This window comes from Hippocampus comes, unplaced genomic scaffold (genome assembly GCF_001891065.2).
Source record: "Hippocampus comes isolate QL1 unplaced genomic scaffold, H_comes_QL1_v1.1 scaffold433, whole genome shotgun sequence".
Taxonomy (NCBI): domain Eukaryota; kingdom Metazoa; phylum Chordata; class Actinopteri; order Syngnathiformes; family Syngnathidae; genus Hippocampus; species Hippocampus comes.
In genome coordinates, this window is record NW_017805041.1 from 23,094 (window position 1) to 47,566 (window position 24,473).

The 24,473-nt window shown below is 42.3% G+C and overlaps 1 protein-coding gene across 5 annotated transcripts; it reads left to right on the plus strand.

Moving 5' to 3' along the window:
• The first annotated feature begins 789 nt into the window (after positions 1-789).
• On the plus strand, positions 790-22,894 carry usp7 (ubiquitin specific peptidase 7 (herpes virus-associated)). 5 transcript variants are annotated; one of them, XM_019864425.1, is made up of 32 exons: positions 790-805; positions 3,419-3,922; positions 7,873-7,977; positions 8,088-8,286; positions 8,866-9,004; positions 9,187-9,275; positions 9,394-9,502; positions 9,652-9,782; positions 11,466-11,520; positions 11,614-11,694; positions 11,922-12,012; positions 12,283-12,365; positions 12,620-12,729; positions 13,343-13,520; positions 13,962-14,106; positions 14,222-14,352; positions 15,759-15,893; positions 16,453-16,554; positions 16,652-16,757; positions 16,996-17,088; positions 17,164-17,231; positions 17,413-17,513; positions 17,602-17,755; positions 17,940-18,007; positions 18,300-18,402; positions 20,796-20,873; positions 20,946-21,046; positions 21,162-21,261; positions 21,720-21,839; positions 21,919-21,990; positions 22,108-22,198; positions 22,538-22,653. In XM_019864425.1, the coding sequence occupies exons 2-32, from the start codon at positions 3,838-3,840 to the stop codon at positions 22,642-22,644; spliced, it is 3,330 nt and encodes a 1,109-aa protein (XP_019719984.1). In that variant the 5' UTR covers positions 790-805; positions 3,419-3,837; the 3' UTR covers positions 22,645-22,653. The 5 variants fall into 5 exon arrangements, with proteins under 5 accessions (XP_019719984.1, XP_019719985.1, XP_019719983.1 ...); XM_019864426.1 differs by having other exon boundaries at positions 13,343-13,499; positions 18,294-18,402; XM_019864424.1 differs by having other exon boundaries at positions 791-805; positions 18,294-18,402; positions 22,538-22,894.
• Positions 22,895-24,473: the final 1,579 nt, after the last annotated feature.

Consider the following 24,473-nt stretch of genomic DNA (forward strand, 5'->3'; position numbering starts at 1 on the left):
CGAAGCTATGCTTAGCCGACTATTTTCTGAGTTGCCGACGTCAGGGATATATACAATCGTAAACTACCGTGTTGTTCGCTTAGACCCGCCCCGTCGTCAGTAATTTGACGGTGATTGGCCAAACCTATCGTAAAAGGCGGGGTTTATCGTCAGAGTCACAAGTCCATTGCGTTTCTGACTTGCCCTTCACAGTTTTGCCACAAAAGAAATGTCCCCATTTCGAAAGCTTGCAAGAGAGCGCACGCTTCTCCAAACTACAATGCAAAATGTAAATACTGTTTGAAATTAATTGATAATCCTCTATATTTATTTAGGAAACTTTGCATGTGTTTTCATGAATATTCATTGAACAATTATACTGCCCCTTTGTTATAATCGTGATTATACTTTTATCGGAGTTGTTTTGTGCTTGAAATGCAATGCAGGGTAGTAATCATTAATCGTGCTTAGTTTTGCACAATAAATGTGTGCACGTACAAAAAAAAAATACATTTGAAGATATAAACGCTGTAACATTTCCAGCAAAGTTATGTTTACTTGCTTTTAATGCGTAGGGTATTTATTTGTATAAACCACGTTTTTAATATCCCATTGATGTCTGTATATACGCATAAAACAAACAAAAAAACGAGTGATTTTCTGAGCAATACATAGCACAACGAGGCGGATGGGTCAATACGAACATGACGTCACACTCAGGTACACTAAACGTTTCGTTTTTGAGTTACCCTTCTTGACAAGTTCAAAACAAACAATATCCGCCTCACGAAGATGGCATGGCCCGGCAAGAACGATGGCACGAAGGGTATGCTTATTTCTCAACGGCATTTAGGGTGTCAAATGTATCTTCATGTGGAGGATGAACACCGTTTATTGCCCAAAGTCAGCCGGGATATGCTGAAAAGAATACGCGGTAAAGTTTATGGAAGGTGTCATTTTTATAAGATATGATAAGATAAGAAAACTTTTATTTGTCCCACAATGGAGAAATTTGCAATCTACAGCCGCAAAATTGAAGGGGGGGGGGAGAAAAGAAAAACAAAGTATTGCATGCACAAAATAAATGTTTAATAACTCTTTCTCAGCATATATAAAGTTAGCAAAGCTGCTTTAGATTACAACAAAAGTTCTATATCTCGATGCCAATTCTAATGTTAATGTATTGTCATGTAATATGTTTCATTGGGTCTATAAATAGAAACATGATTCAGCAGCTATGTGTGGCGATAGCAGCTTAAATTAAAGATATTACTATTGAAGTTACTGTAAAATTTGTGAGCCCTTATCAAATTGACTTTTCAAATTGCGTGATAAATATAGCAGTAATAATTGCATGTCGATTCAAACGTAGAACCTAAAATGCAAATTTTCCTCACTATCCTCATATCGTTTTCTCTCAAACTCACAAGTGGCCATTTTGTGAATATTCCCTATGTTCTCGTATAAATAACATATAAAAACATGGACCACGCATGTTCACATCACAGACATAAAGGGTTATTACCAATACACATTTCTCGTGGTGGTGTTCGCCAAAGCCGACAAAGATGAGCACAAGCGAACGTGATGACATTTGCTCGGACGTTTGTTGCTTGACCTTTTCTAGCTATATTAAGTATATGTATGTGCGGCCACCGCTTCTCAGAAAACCATTCGATTTTGCGTGAGTATTGTGTGTTTTCATTATAATTACGCGAGTCTCAACGGATAGAAGTTGGCTGTCACATACACACACCCAAAAAGTCCGCACTCAAAAAAAGTGCACGTTATTTGGAGTGACGTTAAATAACGAAATGCACAATAATTAGTACGAGGGGGAAAACGTTGCATGAATGTGTAATGACAATAAAGCGATCCAATCCAATCCAATCCAATCCAAAAAGCGCTAAAACACACGCACACGCACACACATATGATAGTCAATATGGTAACAATTCATATTTTCTGAAAAATTTTTATGCATTAAAAACAGCAATGAAATTAAACAAAACAATTCAAAAATACAGTGATTCCAATGTTCCCAAAACATGAAACATGTGTGTCTCAAGGTACCACCTGAAAAAAAAGAACATAGATAATTATCACCATCATGATCAACATTAAAATAGAGTAAATAAAGTATATTTCATATTATAGGCCACTGTGACATTATTCACACTTTAAAACATCAATACATTAAATTGTACCTAAATAAATATAAATAAAATTATTTAATATTAAATGTTAAAAGTTCAATTTCTTCCTGTTTTACATATTATTACGCTAGTTTTCCCTTTAGAAGAGCATCATATTTTTCAACAATTTGGTTTGTTTTTATTTACGTTACTTCAAAAGTTAATTACAACTGAGTTTAATCAAGGCAGTGATGATCTTTCAAGTACCACGAGAGGGAGCACGCGTATCACTAGTGGTACGCATACAACACTTCGAGAGTCCTATATTTATTTCAAAAATATTTCTTCCAGTTTTTCCATTATGCTCATTTTCCCAATTTGATAGAGACTCGCGTATTGAAACTTTTTTTTTCGTTTCAACTACCCAAAATGAAATTAAAATGATTTTTATGATCAGCTAATTATTTTATACTGGTTGTTAAAGGGTTAATGAAGGGGATTGAATGAGTATTTGGGGCTTATTAGTACGCTTTTATTTTAATTACAATTATCACAACAGGTTATAATTTTTAAAATGGGGTACAGGTAAATGAAAAACATGACGAAGCGGATGTTAAACAGTGCGTATTTCAACTTATGTCTTTTTCGATGTAGCAGGCGGTCAGCTGCAAATGTGCCTCTTTTAATCTGTTGTATTTATTTAAATTTAGCGAAAGATGGCACACATATGATGAGTATTTCGCATGCCGGGTAGAGGTGGAAGTGAACCTTGGCGGGGCTTGGCCACTGTTTAGATCTCCATGCGGATGTGACATTTCATGCAAGATAGCGGCCGCCATTTTGACTTCCCACATTGAGCCTAGTACAAACCAACGGGAGGAGCGTGTCGAGGGCCAACGCCGCTCAAGTCACAACGCTTGCATGATCAGGCACATTCCTCTTGGGGAACGGCACTTGTTTGACGGGAATGCGACGGCTTGCCGCTTTTTGTCAGTAGGGACGCTTTCGTGGGGAATTTGTTTGGATCGGGGCCGCGGCAACTCTCGTCTCTGCGAACTTCCAAATTAACGTCAGTCCAAGCTATTTCTATTTGCAACCTGGTTTGAATGGATAGCTTTCTCCTCCGCTCTTCCCCAGACGAGGGACACACGGAGGAGCACACGGACTGGGGATATCGCAGGCAAAGTTATTGAATGTGTGGCTACCGCAAGAGCTTTTGTTTTCATTGTTGTATCTTTAGCGTTTATTGGCTACCTTGTGTCAGGTAGCTAAGCTAGCTGTAAACCGGCTATTTGTTCCACCAGGTGCGGGTCGTGTTTTTGCTCCACACTTCCCGGTGGAAAGCCGGAATAATTTAGCTCCTTTCAGCGGGCCTCCCTCCTCGGAGCCCCGAGCCGTACTGCCAGCCGCCGCCGCCAGCCAGCTACTCGCACCCACCAAAGGCGCCGAAATTGGGCGAATAGCGAGCAAATACGTCCGCGTTTCTCTACCCGCTCCCCCGCCGACCTCCCCTCCTCACTCCCCGGCGCTGACAGCGGACAAGGCCGAGGTCGCTGCAGAGCAGGCCCGGCCGCCGAGGCTCGAGCGGTCCACCCCATCTCCGCATCTTACCACACCTCATCAGCAGTCCAGAAACTGGTTCGCATCTGAACCGGTCTCGGACGACGTCGACGGCAGCCGAGAGAGCAGGGAGCCCCGCATCGCAACGACAAAAGCTGCCAACATGAACCACCACCACCACCACACGCAGCAGCAGCAGAAAGCCGGCGAACAGCAGCTCAGTGAACCCGAGGATATGGAAATGGAAGGTTAGTGATTGCACTTGGAAGCGTTTGTCACACAATAGACGCCTTTGCGCGAAGTGTGCACGAAGTTGCACCCATGCGAGGGGGGTTGAACTTAACAGTAAACACGAGGGCCCGGAGTGAACCGGCTGCGTTTGTGCTGATTGCGCGTCCGTTGCTGCATACTTGCGTGGAGTTGACCTCGTTTTCCCTTTTAAACTTGTTAAGTTTCTGCGTGCCCGCATCCTCGTTATGCTTGAGGATGCCACAGAATACCATCCAAGCAAGGCTGTTAAAAGTCTTATAAAACATTCATTCACGTGCCGAGAAAGAACACGCCCGGTTTAATTTACTGCAGGTAGTGATCCGGAAGAGGGAAATATAGAGCGCTGATGCGCAGTTTCAGTGTTTGTAAACAGTGGGCTTGTTAGTGTAATAATTAACATGGAAATTGCTGGATAAAACATTCACTGGGAGCTACGGGTGGGTGGAATTTTGACAGCTTCTGGCACCTGCGTCTTTTGGTCAAGAGCTCGCGAATCAATTTTTACGTGGCCGTGGCATGAAACGTTACACTCATAAAGCTGTTTGTTCAACAAAACCTTGTTATGGCAGCCTCTCGCTGATGGTTGCGTTAGCATCATGTTTGGTGACGTGAGTTCACAAGCGGGGCCTGTGAGATAGAAACTCGGTGTGGGCCCTCCAAACGCGAAAACGAGTATAATTGCATTGTTGCCAATCTACAATGTTGTCGTCTTCTAATAAAGACCTCGTGTGTTAAGTCGGTAAAACGTACGGATGCCGCTAGCAAGGCAGCTAATTTCAAAGCTCTGCAATTAACCTCAAGGCCCACTTGGATTCGTACGTTCACCGTCTAGCACGTTAGTTAGCTTCACGCGCTAACCCAGACGGAGGGGGTGTGTGGCGTTCTAAAATGGTGGCCTGTGTTTTGCAAGCTTCTTCTTGAGAAGGACACCCGTTTAAAACTTTATTTTAGCACCTCGAATGTTTTTTCCGCGTATATGTCCTGTAGTTTTGGGCGAAATTTGTCTTTTGTTGTTGATCGCAGGCTGTTACTTGGTACTTGTCACAGCGGCTAATGGTGGCCTTTAAGAGACTGGACGGTGGCTAAGTGTTTGCTAAAGAGCTAAGTGGCTAACGCAGATGCGTCAGTCCAGGTTTGCCAAATTGTCAATGGTTTAAATTGTGGCGTGGGTGCGATTAGGATAAGAAGCATTTAGAAAGACAAGTTATACGTTTCTCCAAATGATATTAAATGGTGCAGTGGTGGCTGTGTGTTTAGTTACTGTTGCCGCCGCAGTCGGGCCAAGCCCGCACTGGGGCAGCGCGGGGATTTGCTGCTTCATTGTATGGCAGACCAAACAGCATGGAGCTCGCCATTTTTAATCATCTCTGTTTTTGTTAGACCACTCTGTACTCGGGGCAGATCTACCGGTAACGTTGCAGCAATACCCATAACACATTAGCGCGTAGACCATTTCAAATGTGTGCGTTTTTACCCCCCCAGATGGTTATTTTGGATCGAGTACGAGACTGCGAGCCCTCAGCATCACTGCGTCACTTATCCCTATTGATTTGGGTTTCTGGTTTAACACACTGCCAAGCGTTCTACACCAGCACGCAAGCCTACTCGTTCTCATAGTCACTTCAACTTACTGAATAACCCAGAGGTACTCAGACTTTTAAATTGTTGCATTTGATGCTTTTCGTGTGAAGCAGGTCTCCCAAAGCCTATTTATCATTTTACCATGTTCACTACCTAGGTTTGCACTTTATTTTTGTACTATGATCTACAAACGCTGTGTCAGTCGGATGATAGTTTAATCATAAGTGTTGCATAAAATTCTAAACGTAGTTTAGGAATGTCACCTATAACTGTTAGTGTAGAGCCAAAACATAGAAATCAATTTTCCAAAATTTCATAGTGACCAATCTAAAGTGTCATGATTTGCTCTCTTTGATGCACTGTTAATGGTTTTTGGGGGTACAAGGATTTAACGATATATATTTTTGATGTGGAGTTGAAATCACCTTTTAAAAATATTTGGCAATGACCCCCTGTGCTCCCCACTCAACCCAGCCGCAAATGCAACGCAAGCGCAAATTTTTTTTCTTTGTATTTTAATTGTGTATAATAAAGTAGAAAACTATTCAACACCGTATTTTCAAAGCTACGTATGAGTTCCTAGAAACATACAAAATTGTCGACAATTTTTTTTGTCTTGCAACTGCAATACCGCATTTCATTCTAACATACTAAGTGAGACGTCTTGCATCAATCATTTGAGATCTTTCAGAAAATCTGACCCAGTGAATGGGAAAATAAATTGACAGTTAAATGTAAATTTGTGTAATGTACCACACGAAAACAAGATCACTTGTTTATATCTCAACTGGAGAGACAGACAAGACTGATACCTCTTGTTTCTTGACGTTGGAAGGGAGCAGACAAACACGGATGCATATTAATGGTTTTAATGGCAGACAGGCAAACAGTGTTTGTCTCCTGACAACCTTGTTCGTCAAGTTTTCTAGGGTCAGACTTGAGGACATTAGTGGCAGTGGTAATGAGTTAGATACTGTATTTATCCTACGTGAAATTCTGGAAATCATTGAAAAATGACCTAGAACCACTGGTACGCCTCCAATGAAATCTGTTTGAGGGACTCACCATATATGACGATCTCGTTGCATGAAAACACGTGTTGTTGGTTTACTTAAATACAGTCAGTCTTGCATGCCAAATTGGTCAGAATCCATCAGATTCTTAAGGAGTCGCTTGCACACAGCTTTTCGTGTTGCACCACAGATGTTTCAATTTGATGAAAGGTCTAAACTCTTGCATAGTTGAGTTTTCTTAGGGGAATGTATTGTTTTGTAGTTGTTGTGGTTGTATGGGATTCATCTCCAGCTTTCCAGAACCCCTCGAGTTGTCCCAGTTGCCTGAGGGTATTGGGTGGTCGGTGACTGGTCCCTCTGTTTTGTTTATTGTTTAGGCTTGCATGAGTCCTACAACTCCTTTTCAGATAAGTCAATTTTGCTTTAGTCAGGGTCTGTAAATGTGCCGATTCACATGACCTATTGAGGAAACCTTCCCAAGGAAGGGCTTTGTCTTACGTTTGTGAATCCCAAGTTGTAAACAAATGTATTCTCCTGTGGAAATGGCTTCCCAGTTATGAAACCAATGTGCACATCCAGAGTAATTTTTTTTTCTTTTAAATCCCCTACAAAATTTGACTTGTTTTTTTCCAGAACATTTAACATATAAAATAACAAATATAATACAACAGAACAGATCATAAATAGATAAGACAATTGGAAAAAAAAACCACATCGTAACTCCTAAGTAGGCAATTCTGGGGACATGGCACTTGTTTCTTCCTTTTGTTAATAACAGTAGGCTGTTTTATAGTTGTTTGATGAATTTGAGGTATTGTCATTTTCAAAGGTGGGCATTCCGTCAGTGCTAACGGAAGGATCATCAGTCCTTCACTTACGGACACCCGGTTTGCTGCTGACTGGCGGGATAATTCAAAAAACTAATGGACTAAGCGCTGTCCGAAGAGCAAAAAGGCATCTTTTCAGTGTATCCTCTTGGTCCCCCAACCCCTCATCATCAGTTATGTGGTGAGAAGGGGGAAAAAAGTTAATAGGAGCCGATTGACTTCTGAGGTGGCTCATTTACTGAACTCTGCAAGCAGCCAATCATATGTGCTCTGCTTCAACCTCTCTTCAAAAGAAGAAAAGAGCTCATTACAGGTGACAGCCATTATTAGCGGGTATTGAAACCATAACTTTTTAGAAGCACGTTCAACCGGTAGTAGGCCCATGCCTTCCTGTCATTCAGAATTATGGCATCGTCTCTCTCTCTCTCTCTCTCTCTCTCTCTCTCTCTCTCTCTCTCTCTTTCTTTCTGTCTGTGTTTCTTTTTTCTTTCGTCCTTTTATTTCCAGCTGGGGACACTGACGACCCTCCAAGAATTCCGGCCAACCCAGTTATCAATGGTAACATGGCCATGGCAGATGGACACAACAACACAGAGGAAGACATGGAGGATGGTGAGGAGGGTGTGCATTGACACAAAATGTTGACGTTATCGTTCTCACTGCCTTTTCAGTGCGAGCTCGAGGCCTTCTCTTCCTTCATTTCTCCTTTTCACTCACCCCAGACACCAGTTGGCGGTCAGAAGCAACCTTTAGGTTTGTGGTGGAGCGCTTCAGTCGCCTCAGCGAGTCAGTTCTCAGCCCGTCCTGCTTTGTGCGCAACCTCCCATGGAAGATCATGGTGATGCCGCGCTTCTACGCCGACCGGCCACACCAGAAGAGTGTGGGCTTCTTTTTGCAGTGTAATGCAGAATCAGACTCCACGTAAGTGTATTCTCTTGAAATCAGGACTTTGTTAAGCTTCATACCACACAAGCGCACGCTGAATACAATTACAAAGTGGCATGTATTTATACTGCACTGTTCATGGAAAAAAGGTCACAAGGGGTTTGATAAGTACAGCATGCAAAGTAGTGAAAACAGCAACAAATGCATGCTATTACACATGCAGAAAAATTAAGCTAAATTTATCAGCAAGTTGTAAAATACACAGGAATCCAGTACGCATTAATTAAATTAATTTTTCCCTTTGTGCTTTTAATGCAGGATGTATGTTCGAGGTATTCGTCTCGAAATCTTCTAAGTAGCTTGTTATTTTAGGACAATTAAAAGTAAAAAAAAAAAAAAAGATGAGGATATACTATCAGGTCTTGCTTATCTATTCATTCCTATTTTCACAAATTCGTGTTTGCTTACAGTAAGTACACTGTGCTTCTGCAAGTGTTTAATTTAGAAATCATCTGACATTGTTGACACCGACTCTCATCGTAACCAAACTGTTCTATAATGTGTGAAGAAAGCCTTTAGATAATAACAATGTCACCGAACCGTTTTTATCTTCAGGTCATGGTCATGCCATGCACAGGCAATGCTAAAAATTATCAACTACAAAGATGATGAGAAGTCGTTCAGTCGCAGGATTGGTCACCTGTTCTTCCACAAAGAGAACGATTGGGGCTTTTCCAACTTCATGTCCTGGAGTGTAAGTATACGTACAGTACATACTGAGATTCTAAACGGGACACCTTTTTTTATTTTGCTTTTCACTTAGTTAGTCTTTTGTTTTAACCTTGGTGCTCTTGATATGATTTTGCTTTTCACTTAGTCTTTTGTTTTAACCTTGGTGCTCTTGATATGAACTGCATGCCTTGCATTGTTTTGCAGGATGTCACCGACCCAGAGAGGGGCTTTATTGATGACGACAAAGTCACATTTGAGGTGTACGTCCAGGCAGATGCTCCGCACGGGGTGGCGTATGTAGCTTTTAATACTCTTTGGCTCATGGCTGTCTAAGCCTGGCTTTTTCAGCAGCACTGTGCCTATGAAGGCTTGCTGCAATCAGACAGTAACATTTGCTTTGTATGTGACTAGCTGGGACTCAAAGAAACACACAGGTTATGTTGGACTCAAAAACCAAGGAGCAACCTGCTATATGAACAGCCTACTTCAGACACTCTTCTTCACCAATCAACTACGTCGGGTGAGATATTTCATGTTTTCCCCACGTCTCTGATAGTTGAACCCCCCAAACACTTTTTCAATTCTAAACAGTTATGTCAAAAATGGTCACCGTGGGGGGAGGAAAAAAAAAGTCATTCTAATGTATGTCAATCAATCCAATCATTGCAGGCAGTGTACATGATGCCAACAGAGGGAGACGACTCATCCAAGAGTGTTCCGCTGGCATTGCAGAGGGTTTTCTATGAGCTGCAACACAGCGACAAGCCCGTTGGCACCAAGAAACTCACAAAGTCCTTCGGGTAACTTGTTTAAACCTTTTTTGAGTTGATTATTTCAGATTTAGGTTAGATTTAGAACTCTAAATCGCCATTTTACAAGAAACCGAGACCCAAGATCATCGATGGTCGGACTCAGGCCTGGGGTCCCTGTTTCCTCATCGTGGGTGCGTTCGGAAATATTCTGAGCGCGCAGTGCTTCACTCTGACCATTCATAAAGTCAGAGCATTGTTTAAGTTTGTTCCATTATTCAGAGTGCTCAAAAAAGGAGTTCGGAGCCCAGTGCGTCAGACATTACAGATGGAAACAGTTCTAGCATGAGCTGCTCATTGGTTTACAACCGGCAGGGCTGCAGTTTGGGTAGAAGCATCTGTGACTAAAGCCAAACTGGCAAGGTTTTTATATGGGCCACCCCTGTTTATAACCTCGGCTGTGTTCAGAAATTAATGGGAAGGAAGCGTGCTCTGCCTCTCAGCATACACACACCCTCAAGAGTGGTGTCAGGGCCTGAGTGAATTTCTGAACGCAGCACCCCCTGTTGACGGCAGCAAACAAGTTATTTTGCATCTAACTATGGAAACGTTTTTTCTGTTCAGTTCAAAGTGCCTTACCTTAACGAGAATCCTGCGTCGCATCGTGGCCAAAGTTTGAGTCTTTGTCGTCTATTGTGTCTTTTGGCGCTGTGCATCTTTGCTGTGGCATCATGAAGCTGCATGCTAAACTGACCATCGGTCACACATTTGTCTTTGAATGAATCCCTCACAAAAAGCTAGGGAAAGCTGTACTTTGTTTTGCAGGTTGGCTGTTGCTTTTGGTGCATTACCGCTCCCTATCTGGCTAGTAGAAGCAATGCACCAAAAGTGTTGCTAGCTACCAAAAGAAAGTCCCAACTTGACTGAGTTCCAGTCAGAGTTCTATTTGGAATATATACAAGTCACCCTGGAGTAAACGTTGCAGGACCAGCCAAACTATGAAACGAGTGTGACTTATAGTCCAAAAAAGCGCGAACTAAAGTCATTTTATTTGGATACTGTACTTGTCATTAGTAAGATGCAGTGGAACATCTTTCTATGCAATGTATTCATATTACACATTGCTTGAATGTCTATTGATTTAGTATGTTGCCTCAGTATGTCACAATGTATCTTTATTGAGTGACATGCTTCACTCTGTTCTCGGAGAAACCTGGCTAACCTGATACTTTAGCCAAACATTACCATTACTCTGAGTCAGCTTTCTTTCATTCTTTTTGTTTCTTTTTCCTTTATTTTTCTTTTTAAATTCACAACTGCCCAAACGAGCGTCACTAATCATCGTATAGTTTTTAAAGTACAATATCACGGGGGATCTTGTGGCCACCAGCTTGAGAAGCCCTGTACTGCTCCATTGACCTCTGCCATTCTTGATGTACTTTTCTGCCTTAGTGATCTCATGTGAAATGTTGCCACATGTTAGTGAACGGACATTTTACAACTGTGTCTGTCAGGTGGTAAGTTACGATAGCAATAACAATAATATTACTCGGCATTATGGAAATGTTGTTCTCAGCAGAACTAAGCGGGTACTCAAGGTGTGCATCTCTTGGAGTGTGTTTTTGTTCAAGTGAATGAACTCGGAGGCACTGTGGTGCTTCAAACCAGAGAAAATTCTGTCGCCATCTGTAGCTATCCTAAAAGATCTCTTTGTTTGTTTGTTTTTTTTTGCAGATGGGAAACTCTAGATAGTTTCATGCAACATGATGTTCAGGAACTTTGCAGGGTGGTGAGTTCTCGCAAAACAACTGCGTTAATCAAGACGGTCTGTGTATATGTGTTAATTGCTGGAAACCAAAATCCGGGTTAATTTGTATTTCAGCTCCTTGACAATGTGGAGAACAAAATGAAAGGCACATGTGTTGAGGGAACCATCCCGAAACTCTTCAGGGGAAAGATGGTGGTATGTTTTCGCTCCGCCTCATTTTCTTTGACAGTTGTCATGTCTGAAGTTTAGTAGTAGTTCAACAATTTTGGCTGTTGGCATGAGAGTATGGTTTATTTGACACGTTAATTAGATGCTCAATATGCATGGAAATAGATATTTAAGAAATATGAAGTCCTGTATTTGCAGTTAATTTGGGCATATAGGCCATTGTGGTTTTGATAAGTGTTTGTGTGTCTCTTCAGTCATACATCCAGTGCAAGCATGTGGACTACCGATCAGAGCGAATAGAGGATTACTATGACATCCAGCTTAGTATAAAAGGAAAGAACAACAGTAAGTATGAGCAGAACAACCCCTGCGCTTTTCTTAACCCGAAGAAGAGTGTCTCTGTCATTATGTTCCAAGATGTCGGGGCTTTTTCAGTCCTCCTATTTGTTATTCCTAAATTAAATAGAAAACAAATCGTGCATATAAACATCACATTAGTCATGGTCAGTCTGTGTTGGTTTAAAAACACAAAAGAATGGATTTCTTAAGTCTTTATGCTATATTGCATCATTAATGGTTTGATATTTCATCTTACAAATACTCTCCTTTCTCCAGTTTTTGAGTCATTTAAGGATTATGTTGCAACTGAACAGTTGGATGGAGACAACAAATATGATGCCGGAGAGCATGGCCTACAGGTAAGGTTTAATTGTCACTTGGTTACAGTCATTTATTCCCAAGCATGCCCTTTGCAAATAAATTCATCCACGCAATCCTTCAGCCCAGTGTTTCCCAACCTTTACTGCAACACCCAAAAAAATAAAAAAGCGTACACAAGTAAATGATGTAACTTTTCTTTAGTGGATGAACATTTCAGTGGTCTGCCTGTCTTTTGTCAAAATTCAAGATGCAATGTTCTTACGAGGTGCTTGCTTGGTTGTTTGGTCTATAGGAAGCTGAAAAAGGAGTGAAGTTTCTCACTTTCCCACCAATCCTTCACCTGCAACTGATGAGGTTCATGTATGATCCGCAGACTGACCAAAACATCAAGATTAATGACAGGTACGGTAGTTAGAAGAGACCGGCTCACCTCAAGCCATTCTCAAGTGTTTTTTTTTTTTTTTTGTTGGTTGTTTTTTTTTTTTTTTTTTTTTTTTTTGGTTTTTTTTTTTTTTTTTTTTTTTGTAAGTGATAATTTCATGGCGTGCATTCACACAGCTCATGAGAGACATTAGATCAGACTGCGACACACTTGAACTTGGAAATAATTTTCATCTTTATTTAATGCACATCAGCGCTATCAATTCAATATCCTCTCTGTCAAGAGCAGGCTGTGACCTTGTAGAGCAAGATATTGCCCCGAATGGTTATTGGAGCAATCCATTGTGCCTTGTGACTATATCCGCCATTACTTTGAAACCATAGAGCAGGGTGTATGGATTAAACATAATTGGCCCAGGAAATGGTCAAAGTTGCCCACATCTGTTTCACAATGTTGAACACAATGAAGAATGCCAAGCCTTTGAGGCGCAGTTTAGCTTTTTGTCAAGGCCCACTTTGTTGCCTTGTTTTACTTGGTTGACCTTTTTAACTCTGCTCTCTTTTTTCTGTGATTTTTTTTTTTTTTTAATCGAGTGTTATTTCTAAGAGCTATACATCCTCTTGTCTTCCACAGGTTTGAGTTTCCAGATCAGTTACCTCTGGATGAATTCCTTCAGAAGCCAGACTCCAAGGACCCGGCCAACTACATCCTGCACGCCGTGCTCGTGCACAGCGGGGACAACCATGGCGGTCACTACGTCGTCTATCTTAACCCGAAAGGAGACGGCAAAGTGAGTGTCAAGGAACCAATAGTGAGAACAATTTTTTTTATACATTTCACTCAAAATTCTGTGCTTTTGTATTTGTGTGTGGATTGTTTGTGGCTGATGTATCTGTCAAGCTGTGTTGTTTGATCATGAAGCTCCACTATTTGAGATTCAGTTGGGGATACTCATCTGTTTGGCCACAAAAAATATATTTTATCAATGAGATTTAGAGAGTAGCATTCGATGTATGCCTCTTAGATGTCCATCTTTGGAACCTACTCATTCAAAAGCAGCGTTGCTTTATACTTCTCTTGCCTTGTCACCAGCACAATGTAAGTGGCAGAACATCAGCCACAGCACGACTTGTAACAAAGCTTGACAACATCTGCTTGAGTCACTTAACATACGTTAATGGTTGTCTCAAGTGCTCCGTGCTGCTCTCTTCTCCCCTGCCACCCTCCCTGCCTTTTGCTTGCTCTTCTGCAGTGGTGCAAGTTTGACGACGACGTGGTATCACGCTGCACCAAGGAGGAGGCCATTGAGCACAACTATGGTGGGCACGATGACGACCTCTCTGTTCGCCACTGTACCAACGCGTACATGTTGGTGTACATACGGGAGTCCAAGCTGAGTACGTAACACAGGGTTTATGGAATGCGGACATCTCCCATGGTCATTTTGGAAGGCTACACGGGGGAGAGAAAGTAACGGGCTCAGCGAACACCCACTTTTTCTCTTCATCCCAGGTGAGGTGCTCCTCCCCATGACTGACGTGGACATACCCCAGCAGCTCGTGGAGCGTCTGCAGGAGGAAAAGAGGGTGGAGGCACAGAAGAGGAAGGAGCGTCAAGAGGCTCACCTATACATGCAAGTTCAGGTGGGAAATTAGAAGTGTTCACATAATTGATGCTTTTTTTTTTTTAGAAATGTAATGGTGTCATGGGGATTGACCAAATCCGTCATCGTCATCATTTAATTATTAATCTCAAACATGGCATTCTGTTTCATATTACATTTGTGCAATATGAATTAAGCATCAAAGTCTCCCTGATTTTATCCATTTTGAGAGTTTTGCATTGGCTGATCAACTGTCATTTCTTGCTGAGTATATTTGCTTGTATGCCGCTTGGATTTGGAAACTAAATTGTGGTACAGAATGTGTTTCAACACCATTACCTGAAAGGTATTTCTCGATGCTAGTTAGCGCATTGTTGCTAATATTGGTGTGTACACACACCTGCATGTTTTGGTGTTGGATGGCTAATTCATGGCCGTGGCTTCATTACAGTCGAGCTGCTTGCAGGTGGATTTGAATGAGTTGTTTACATTGAATGTTTTAAGTCGAGCGTTTCCCAAACCCTATGATGTGCTATTGCATAAAAGTATTATTTTTATTTTATCTTGGTAGCTATATTTGTGTTGTGAAATACTGATGCTGAGTTTTTAAGTTGTTAGAAATCGAGAGAAACAGTGGGGTGATTTTGTTGGATGGATAACCATCATGGTCTTATCTGCAACATCCCGTCATGGCCTTACGGATAATAATGTTTTGGTACGCAGGCTTACAAATATGTCAATGTTGACTTGTGAGAGTTCTGTACATTTTTTAGCATTGTGTAATGTGGCAAGACATATCTGTAAAATAATCTGTACATATTTTTAAATAACAAAAAGCTGAGGATACTGCGGTCCCAGTATTTTGTATGTTGTGGAAGAAACCTTTTTCCTTATGAGGTGATGAGCTTTGTAGTCAGCGCCTCTATGGAGAGGGAAACGCTATTGCCATAAAATCCGTAATATGTAGAAGGGTGAACTTTTTTTGTAGACATTATATAGTGTGTGTGTGTGTGTGTGTGTGTGTGTGTGTGTTTCATGCACTTCATGGGCCGGCACAGTTTTAATCCCCGCAAATAGCAGATGTTGACTGTAAAGCCTTTTGAAAGCGATCAGTTTGGCTCAAATGTCAAATGAATGCCATTGCAGCGGTTTTGCAATTTTGTCAATCTGGATATTCAAACCTAAAGTAGCGTCTGACTTGGCGGTCGTGTGGCGATATAGTTGGAAAAGCATTGCCGTCTGCGCAACATGTTAATAAAACTGATAGTTTAAAAAAAAAAATTACCCTGCCATATTGTGCCATTGTGTTTTGACGCTGCTATGCAGAAAGTACTTCATTTTATATCTGCTTTGCATTTGCCGTTGTGGTTTGTTGTACAACATTCAGTGATTCAAAATTGCAAGCGTATTTGCATGAGACGTAACGCAGTTCGATATCCCCCGCAGATGGTGACAGAGGACCAGTTCTGTGGTCATCAGGGTAATGACATGTATGATGAGGAGAAGGTGAAGTACACAGTCTTCAAAGTCCTGAAGAGCTCCACGCTGCAAGAGTTTGTCCAGAACCTCTCCCAGACCATGGTGAGGAAAAAATACTCATGTTGAGCCTTTGCAATTTTTATCACTCCTATTGCGTTGCTGCTGCTTTCACGTCTTGAATTTGATATCCATGGTCACTGTCTATTGTTGGGATTTCAAACCTTGTCAATTTCCCCTCAGTTCATGTTGCGCGACAGAAATGCGTGTATACCTAAATGCACAAAAATGTAAATGGAATGTTTTGGTGTATTGAGAAAATGAGAGAGTGCTGTCAAACATCAAATGGACCTTTAACCTGTTTGTTGATAACTTCACTTATCTGCTATACATTAGACCAGCAAATAAAGCATCTTCTATTGATGTCCGGAGGGGAAATGTCAGAGTGAACTTTCAGAGCACGATCCGAGCAAATTGTCCTCATTCACAGAGTGAAAGGAAGACATGCTGCCGTCAGACGTCTGAACAATACAAGGCAGCAGTTATCTGCACAAAGACGCCACTGTTTAGTCAGCAGTGTAATCTGTTTACATGACACCTGCAGTTGTGTCGTCATTATGATTTTCCAATTGCACTGCGAACATAAACTGGTGTGCTTGCACAGGGTTTCCCACAGGAGCAAATGAGGCTGTGGCCCATGCAAGCCCGTAGCAACGGAACTAAGCGGCCCGCTATGCTCGACTACGAGGCTGACTGCAACAAGTCGGTGAGTGATTGAGAAGGGCCTGACTCTCTTGATTATTGATCGCGGCTTGTTATTTACTTTTGATTTTGATTTTTTTTTTTTTTTTTTTCCCCCTCAGATGATTGGCTTGAGTGATAACGAGAATCCATGGACAATATTTCTGGAGACGGTGGATCCCGAACTGGCAGCCAGTGGTGCCACACTACCCAAGTTTGACAAAGATCGTAAGTACCGAAATGCAGTCCTCATCCGACTCGGTCTCATGCTTTTGTGATGCAAAAGACCAGAAGTATGACTTCCTCATTGGGATGTCAACATTCTAATTAACTCCAATAGGCATTCAATTTTGATTATTGCACAGATAGATGCCTTTTAACTTGAGCTCCAAGATGGAAATAAAATCTCATTAAAATTTGGAATGCAGTTTGTTTTGTGATTTTCTCGTCTCTTTTGTCTTTTCAGGTGATGTCATGTTGTTCTTGAAGATGTATGACCCGAAAACAAGAAGCTTAAATTATTGTGGACATATCTACACGCCTATATCCTGCAAAATAAGTCAGTAGCAGCCTCATCGAGAAAACGTCTATAAAAGGGTGCGATATTTATTTCTTCTCTTCCGTGTGTTACCAGGAGACCTGCTACCAGTCATGTGTGAGCGAGCAGGCTTTCAGCAGGAAACTAGCCTTATCCTCTATGAGGTGATCTATTTCTGTTGCTCGCACTTGTTGGCACGTTCCACGCTTTCTCACTTTGCTACTTTTGTGCACGCTGCCTTTGTACATTTATAGCATTGAATTTTCTCACCGAGACAGCATAGTCAACACCTCAATTTTGCCATTCCAAAGCACTACGTGTCCCACAATCCCTTGTTCGTTACAGGAAGTTAAGCCCAATCTAACGGAGCGGATTCAGGACTACGATGTCTCTCTGGACAAGGCCCTGGATGAACTCATGGATGGGGACATCATTGTCTTCCAGAAGTAAGCGGCGTGTGATCAGTTTTTTTGGTTTTCTACACCAAACCAACAAAACCACAAATCCTGCTGTCATTTTCCTTCGATGATCCAGGGACGACCCCGAGAACGACAGCAGCGAGCTACCAACGGCCAAGGAATATTTCCGGGATCTCTACTACCGAGTGGATGTCATCTTTTGTGACAAGACCATCCACAATGACCCGGGCTTTGTGGTCACGCTCTCCAACCGCATGAACTATTTTCAGGTATTGCTCTGCTAAGGGAGAGGGAGAGAGACTTCAATTTGACTGCCGTGGTGCAGTGAGGCAGAATTACAACATTGGTCTTTCTCACTGCTGTTGTCAAAGTGACATGAAAGACTGAGTTTAGACGAAAGGAGACGAAGTGTTCCCCGCTCGTAGTAACATGGCCGTTTTGTTTTGGTGTCAGGTGGCGAAGACGGTAGCCCAAAGGTTGAACACAGATCCCATGCTGCTGCAGTTCTTTAAGTCACAGGGGTAGGAGGCTCGTCTCTCTCGCGCGCACACAATCATAGAGGCCTGCATGTGCTGTCATTGACACGGTTGACTTTGATGACATGCCGTCGAAATGTTGCATAACCTGTCCCCCCCCACCTTATTTTGTTGTTTCCCCTCTTCCTCCCACCTCTTCTGCCTCCCTGCACGTTTTCTCCCCACTTGGATCTTCTTCCCTTCCTCACTCCCTCCCTCCCTTGGCCTCTGCCTCCTTTCCACCCTCTCCCTTTTCTCCATCCTCCCCCCTGCCTGGTGGTGTGGTGGCCAGGTACAGGGACGGTCCAGGGAATCCTCTCAGACACAACTATGAGGGAACGCTGCGGGACCTGCTGCAATTCTTTAAGCCTCGGCAGCCCAAGAAACTCTACTATCAGCAGGTGTGACCTCTTACTTCTTTTGTTGATCTCGCTCTTCCTTAGTCCAGGTGCACATTGTGTTAGAAAGTGGTCCGTAGGCCGCAGGTGCTCGCAGGCCAGAGTTGAAGCTGGAATTCAAGTTTCAAATGCATCCTGGCAGCTGGTCTTGTTGGTCTCAATTGAGGATTCTTTGCGCTTTATTTGTGCCAGAATTACACATCATTTTTTCAAGAACTCCTCAGCAGGGTTCCAATTTAAGTTAATATGCATAGCCATGTTTTTAAAAATAACTCATTTGAAGTTTAAGGTAAATGGGGAAAAAAAATATTAAAGAAACAATACAAATTCAGACATGACAGAAATGAACTAATAAACTAAATGGCTTTGACGCACTATTCCATCACTGTTTTTGGTTTAGAGTACAGTAACACTCCCTACATCGCATGGGTTACGCTTCAGTCACCCCCGCAATAACTGAACTATGCAGTACAAAAACAACCCCATGAAATACTCCCTAGGCATGTCTTTAAAGCTTTTGTGGCGTTTCATTTTTCAAGTCTTGAAACACAAATGATACAAACACATTTAACCCTCGAGGCACCTTGGACCCTAAATGGCACTTTGCAGCATTTTGATTACCCTTTAAAAATACAAGGGCAATTGGTTTTAAGTGTCTTGCCCCCCTAAACCACAAGGTGGCAGCCTAAATAGAAAACGGCTTGCTTTGATGCAGATGCTGTTGCTTTTACACTGAAGAAAGCCTGCGAATCAAAACCTTTAATACAATGAATAACTATCTTAGTGAGTTGGGGCTGCTGTAGAAGAGTTGACATTTTGTGTGAGTGCGGGTGTGCCTCCGTTGTTTATGTTGATCAAAGGATGGCCTCCCGGAGAAAGAATATGAAAGCGCCTTTTCAGCTCCTCAATTTTAGCCCTGGACATCTTTGTGGCCGAGCAAGTGTATTCACAAACATGGTTCAAGTCAGCAAGAGAAGTTTGTCGTCGAGTGTCGCTGCTCGTGTTCAAACCAACTGCCATGTACCGAGGCTTGACTGGACGCAAGTGAAGCCATCATACAGTTCTTGGATGAGACTCTCACAAGCGATCACTCCTCCAAGAAGACACGTGAGAAGAGAAGAGAGGAAGAGATCACTGTGATCTCACCGAGGCCTTGAACTTGGTCACAAAAGAGACCTTGAACGAAGAGGAGAAAGAGGTCACCTCACGGAGCTAAAGATCGGCAAACCCCTGTGCTCTCCCAAGTGCCACGCAAGAAGGGATGCGGACCACCTTGACTAGGTAAGCACAATTAGGCATCAGTTATTTGCAATTTCATTCCGTGCTATCTTTTATTAAACTGACACTTACGCATAATTGTCCGCAGTCGCTGTAGATGGTTCTTTTATTTTTCTAGCTGTCAGTTGTCTAGCTGTCCGTCAAAAACACTTTTGTTGGTTTGTTGAATTGGCTGATAAATGCTTATTTATGACTGTCACATTGCAAATGATGCCATGCTGTTTTTATGATGAGGCGAATATAAAAAGATGCCGCTAGGCTATCCCATTGTTGCGTTGGAAAGACCGGGCACTACTTGAGAGCTCCAGGGAAGAATATTGATGGCAAATGTGATGACTCTTATTGTTAGGAGGACTAAAGCTGTGCCCTGGAATAGATATTTGAATGCTGATATGCTGAATTGTCCCACTTGTAATTCAGATTTTTCTTTTGTCTTAGATCCAGAGTTTTCCACTCCTCTTTACAACCAAGCGCACCAAACGTGGAGGACACGCATGCAAAATACATCATATTGGTATCTGACTGAGACTGTTTTTGCCACATTTGAAATTGTAATTGGAGTTGTAAAGCTCAATTCCGCACCGTTGTTGTCAATCTTGTGTTCAGATACAACTCGGGTTTGGACGTGTTTTGTTAGCTTGTGCTCACGCCCGCGCTTTTACGTCTGTTTTCAATAAATTCCGATTGCACCACTGACAGTGTTATGAATTATTGAACAAAATTACAAGTGTTGCGCCAAATCATCACAGAATTAGAAATCAACGTCCATGTAGTAAAGTGTCCCTGCTCTGTTGTAAGTAAGCCAATCGCAAGTGATTAACATCACAGAAAGGTTTTGAATTGCCTGTCGAGGCTCCAAGATGGTGACAAACCCCCACATGATTTTATTTTATTTTATTTTTTTTTGGCCTAGATAGATGCAACTTTTCAATTCAAAGGTGCCAACTGTTGTTCACACACAACCACACCGCTTGTCATAAATTAAGATCAAAAGGGAAATTTTTATCATGGCCAGAGAAGCAAAATGTGTCAAATTGACAGAATGTAAAACTCAACATACAATCGTCATGAATTGAATGTTGTGGTTTCTCTCTCCCCCCTTGCACACACACTTGCAGTTGAAAATGAAGATCACCGACTTTGAGAACAGGCGGAGTTTTAAATCCATATGGCTCAACAGCCAGTTCAGAGAGGAGGTAAGCACGCACACACAAACAACCCTCCCGATGTGTTGATGTGGATGGTACACCCCTCCCTGCTCTCTGCAGGAGATCACTCTCTACCCTGACAAACACGGTTGCGTGCGCGACCTGTTGGATGAATGTAAAAAGGCCGTGGAGCTCTCTGAAAAGGGCTCTGAGAAGCTCAGGTATTTCGCCCTCACTAGTGTGTGGCCCCTTTTTTTTTTCCTTGTCTGGGCCCTGTTTTGTATGATGGTGTGCGGGGCATTAATCCACCTTCTGTCTGTCCTCCCTCCCCCACAGGCTGTTAGAGATAGTAAGCTATAAAATCATCGGGGTTCACCAGGAAGACGAGCTACTAGAATGTTTATCTCCGGCTGCCAGTCGCACCTTCAGAATAGAGGTAATGTATGTGCACCTGTCTGTCTAGGCTTTCTTTACTTTTTTTCTCGTGCATATTGACCACTCCTACGATGTTACTTTCTTCAGCGTGCGCTAAATGTTTTGTGTGTCTGTGACCCGCTGCATGTTGAACACACTCCCAATGCAATTACTTGGATCTATTCAACCGTTTTAGTGTTACTTGTCCCGTAGGTTTAAACTTATGAAAACAAAAATTTAAACTCACGCTTAAAATGTACAGAAAATATGGTAGCGCGTCTACATGCACGTTCCTTTAAGAGGCGTGGCCTGGTTGGGCTCGCGTGGGATGCCATGGAATTTTTTTGGGAGTGTCTGGGCGTGAGCTGTGTGAAGGGCTTCCACTTTGATTTACGCTTCTGAAATGACACATTTGCGCAAGTTACAATTGTCTGGTGGTCACCATGGCTGGTCTCACTCTTGTTGGTCTTGGTCGTCCAGGAGATTCCTGTGGACCAGGTCGATCTGGACAAGGACAGCGAGCTGCTCATCCCCGTCGCTCATTTCCATAAGGAAGTCTTTGGCACGTTTGGGATCCCATTCTTGCTCAAAATCCGACAGGTTTGAGTCTGCGCTATTTTGCCTCGTGCGCGCGCAGGCGCCATTGTCCATTTCTCAATTGTCTCTCCCCTCCCGACAGGGTGAGTCTTTTCGGGAGGTGATGAGGAGGATCCAGACAATGTTGGAGATCCAAGAGAAAGAATTTGAGAAGGTACATCTCATCTCACTTGGGGCTACTCGACTATCTGACAAGTGTTCTTCTCCAGTACGCGTGCTATGCTTTTGGGCAGTTATATGTGACGTGCTTCTTGTGTTCTCCTTGCTGCAGTTCAAGTTTGCCATCGTGATGATGGGCAGACAACAGTACATCACTGAAGACAAGTATGAGGTCAACTTGAAGGACTTTGAACCACAGCCAGGTATTTACTCATGTCAGCGCGCTTCCTAGACAACAACACTAGAGAAGCGTTTCTTCATGGCGGGCGCACTTCTAAAAGCCAAGTAGGTCATTTCCAGACGATAACATTCCTGAGCCCGATGTCCATTCACACATTTCAAGCAATTAGAAATTCTATCATACGGTTGGGCCTTTTTTTTTTTGTCCTTAATAGCTGTTTGTGGAAAACATTTTTAAGTCAAACTTCAAATTTACTGTAGCCATCGAAAAGACCCCCAAACAACAAAAATGCTGCCGGCACTGTGCCGTATGCGTGCATGTGTGTATAATGTGTGATGTGTGTCCCTCTGCCGCATCGCAGGAAACATGTCACACCCGCGTCCCTGGCTGGGCTTGGATCATTTCAACAAAGCTCCAAAGAGAGGTCGCTACACCTACCTGGAGAAAGCAATCAAAATCCACAACTAAAGCAGCCCGTCCTTCCTCTTTTTCCTCCTCTTCCTCCTCCCCGCCTACTTCACACCATAACTGACTGTAACCAACCTCACGTGTGTGCGCGTGTGGAAGTGTGCGCTTGATTGTGCGTGTGAGAATGTGGGCGCTAGTATGGTGTGCTCATCACTTTCAGCCCCCCACGTGGACACAAGCGAGCTCTGCACTGGCTCTTGTCTTCAGCCCATCTTGCTGCAGCTGATGGATTCTCCTTCAACTCAACAAACTGCAACTGCAACTTTGTTTTTTGTTTTTTGTTTTTTTTGTTTTTTGTTTTTTTTTTTTTTTTTTTTGCCACTCCCTTAAACATTTTTTTTTCTCTCTCTCTCTTTTCCCGGCTGGTCTTAACTGTTTACTGCCTGTGGTGTTGCCAGGAAGTGGCAGAAATTATTTGGATTTTAATATGTGGGGAAGTGTGACACAAGATAAAATACTACACTATAATGTATATATCTATATAAAAATACATAAAAGCTCTAGACTTAATTTTCCCTGCTCTGCCTCAATTTTTTTTTTTTTGGGTGGGTCGATTTTAAATGAAGACTTGCTGCTGTGAGGAGAGTTGAGTAGAAGTACATTTGCGAGGACTAACTGGCAGGGAGGACGAAAAAAATTCTCCACAACAAACCAGCTGGGAGCTGTTGGCATCCATCTTTTTACGCTGTCCGAGTGTGCTTCTTACGTTTTCTGCTCTCGCCTTTTTAGCGCAACAATGAATTATTTCCACATTTACGCACAGTTGTCTCACTTAGTTTTGTTGGGAGGCTATTTTTTTTCTGCAGAACTTGTATTATGATATAGTAATAAGAATCCACTGCAAATGTTTAAAGAAAAAAAATAATAAAACGGCGTTAAAAATGAGGAGGATATTTGTCTGTATTTCATCTTGCACGCTGGCACTTAACGTCAGAGAGCTCAGGACCGGAAAATGTTTTGTCAATTTGGATTTTTGAGTGACACGCGGTCTCTGAGTTTCTCCAGTTTGATAGTTGGCCGCTTTCTCAGTCATTCCTCCCATGGAGCACCAAAGCAGTTCTCTCTTCATCCTTCCATCCCTTTCACATCTGCTCTGTCTCCCCCTGGTGGTTGGGAGCAGTAAGCCCACTGTGCTTGTGTGGTAGGGAGCAGCAGACTTGTAGAGCTGGCACATTTGAGGATTGTGTAAAGGACAAAAACCAGCATTGTAAGAAACCCTTAAATCCCCAATGATTTTTTTAAGCATAGATGGAATGCGCATCAGTGCTTAGTGTGGCTCTGTAAAGACAATTATGAATTGTATATTTAAAAATACCAACATGTAAAATTGAAAGACACTCGCCTATGTTGTGGGGTACGGAAGGAGCCAGTTGTTCATATTTCTTGTGTGTAGTTTTTTTTTTTTTTAACCCCTTTGCGTTCCTGATGTAACATTTGACAATTCTATTCTGTTACATTTGCATTTGTTTTCCAGACTAACTGCATCTGTTTTGTCTCGTCTCAAAGTGCAGTACAAAGATGACCGACAGAATCACGTCTTTTTTTTTTCCAATTGAAAATCCTCAGTGTAGCAGCAGTGTACGACAACTATTCCTGTATATTGACTTTTTGCTGGAAAATGTATGTTGAATAAAATTTTCTACAAAATACTGCTTGATCTGCTGCTTGTCGATACCAAGTGCTTGGCCACGGTGACTCGACCTCTGATGAACACCACTCATTCTCAAAAATGCATCCCTTATTGAGGCCCATAATACATTTGAATTAAGTAAAACCCCTCATCAAATTGCCAACGCACTTAAGCCACTGAATGTTTATTTCATACAAGT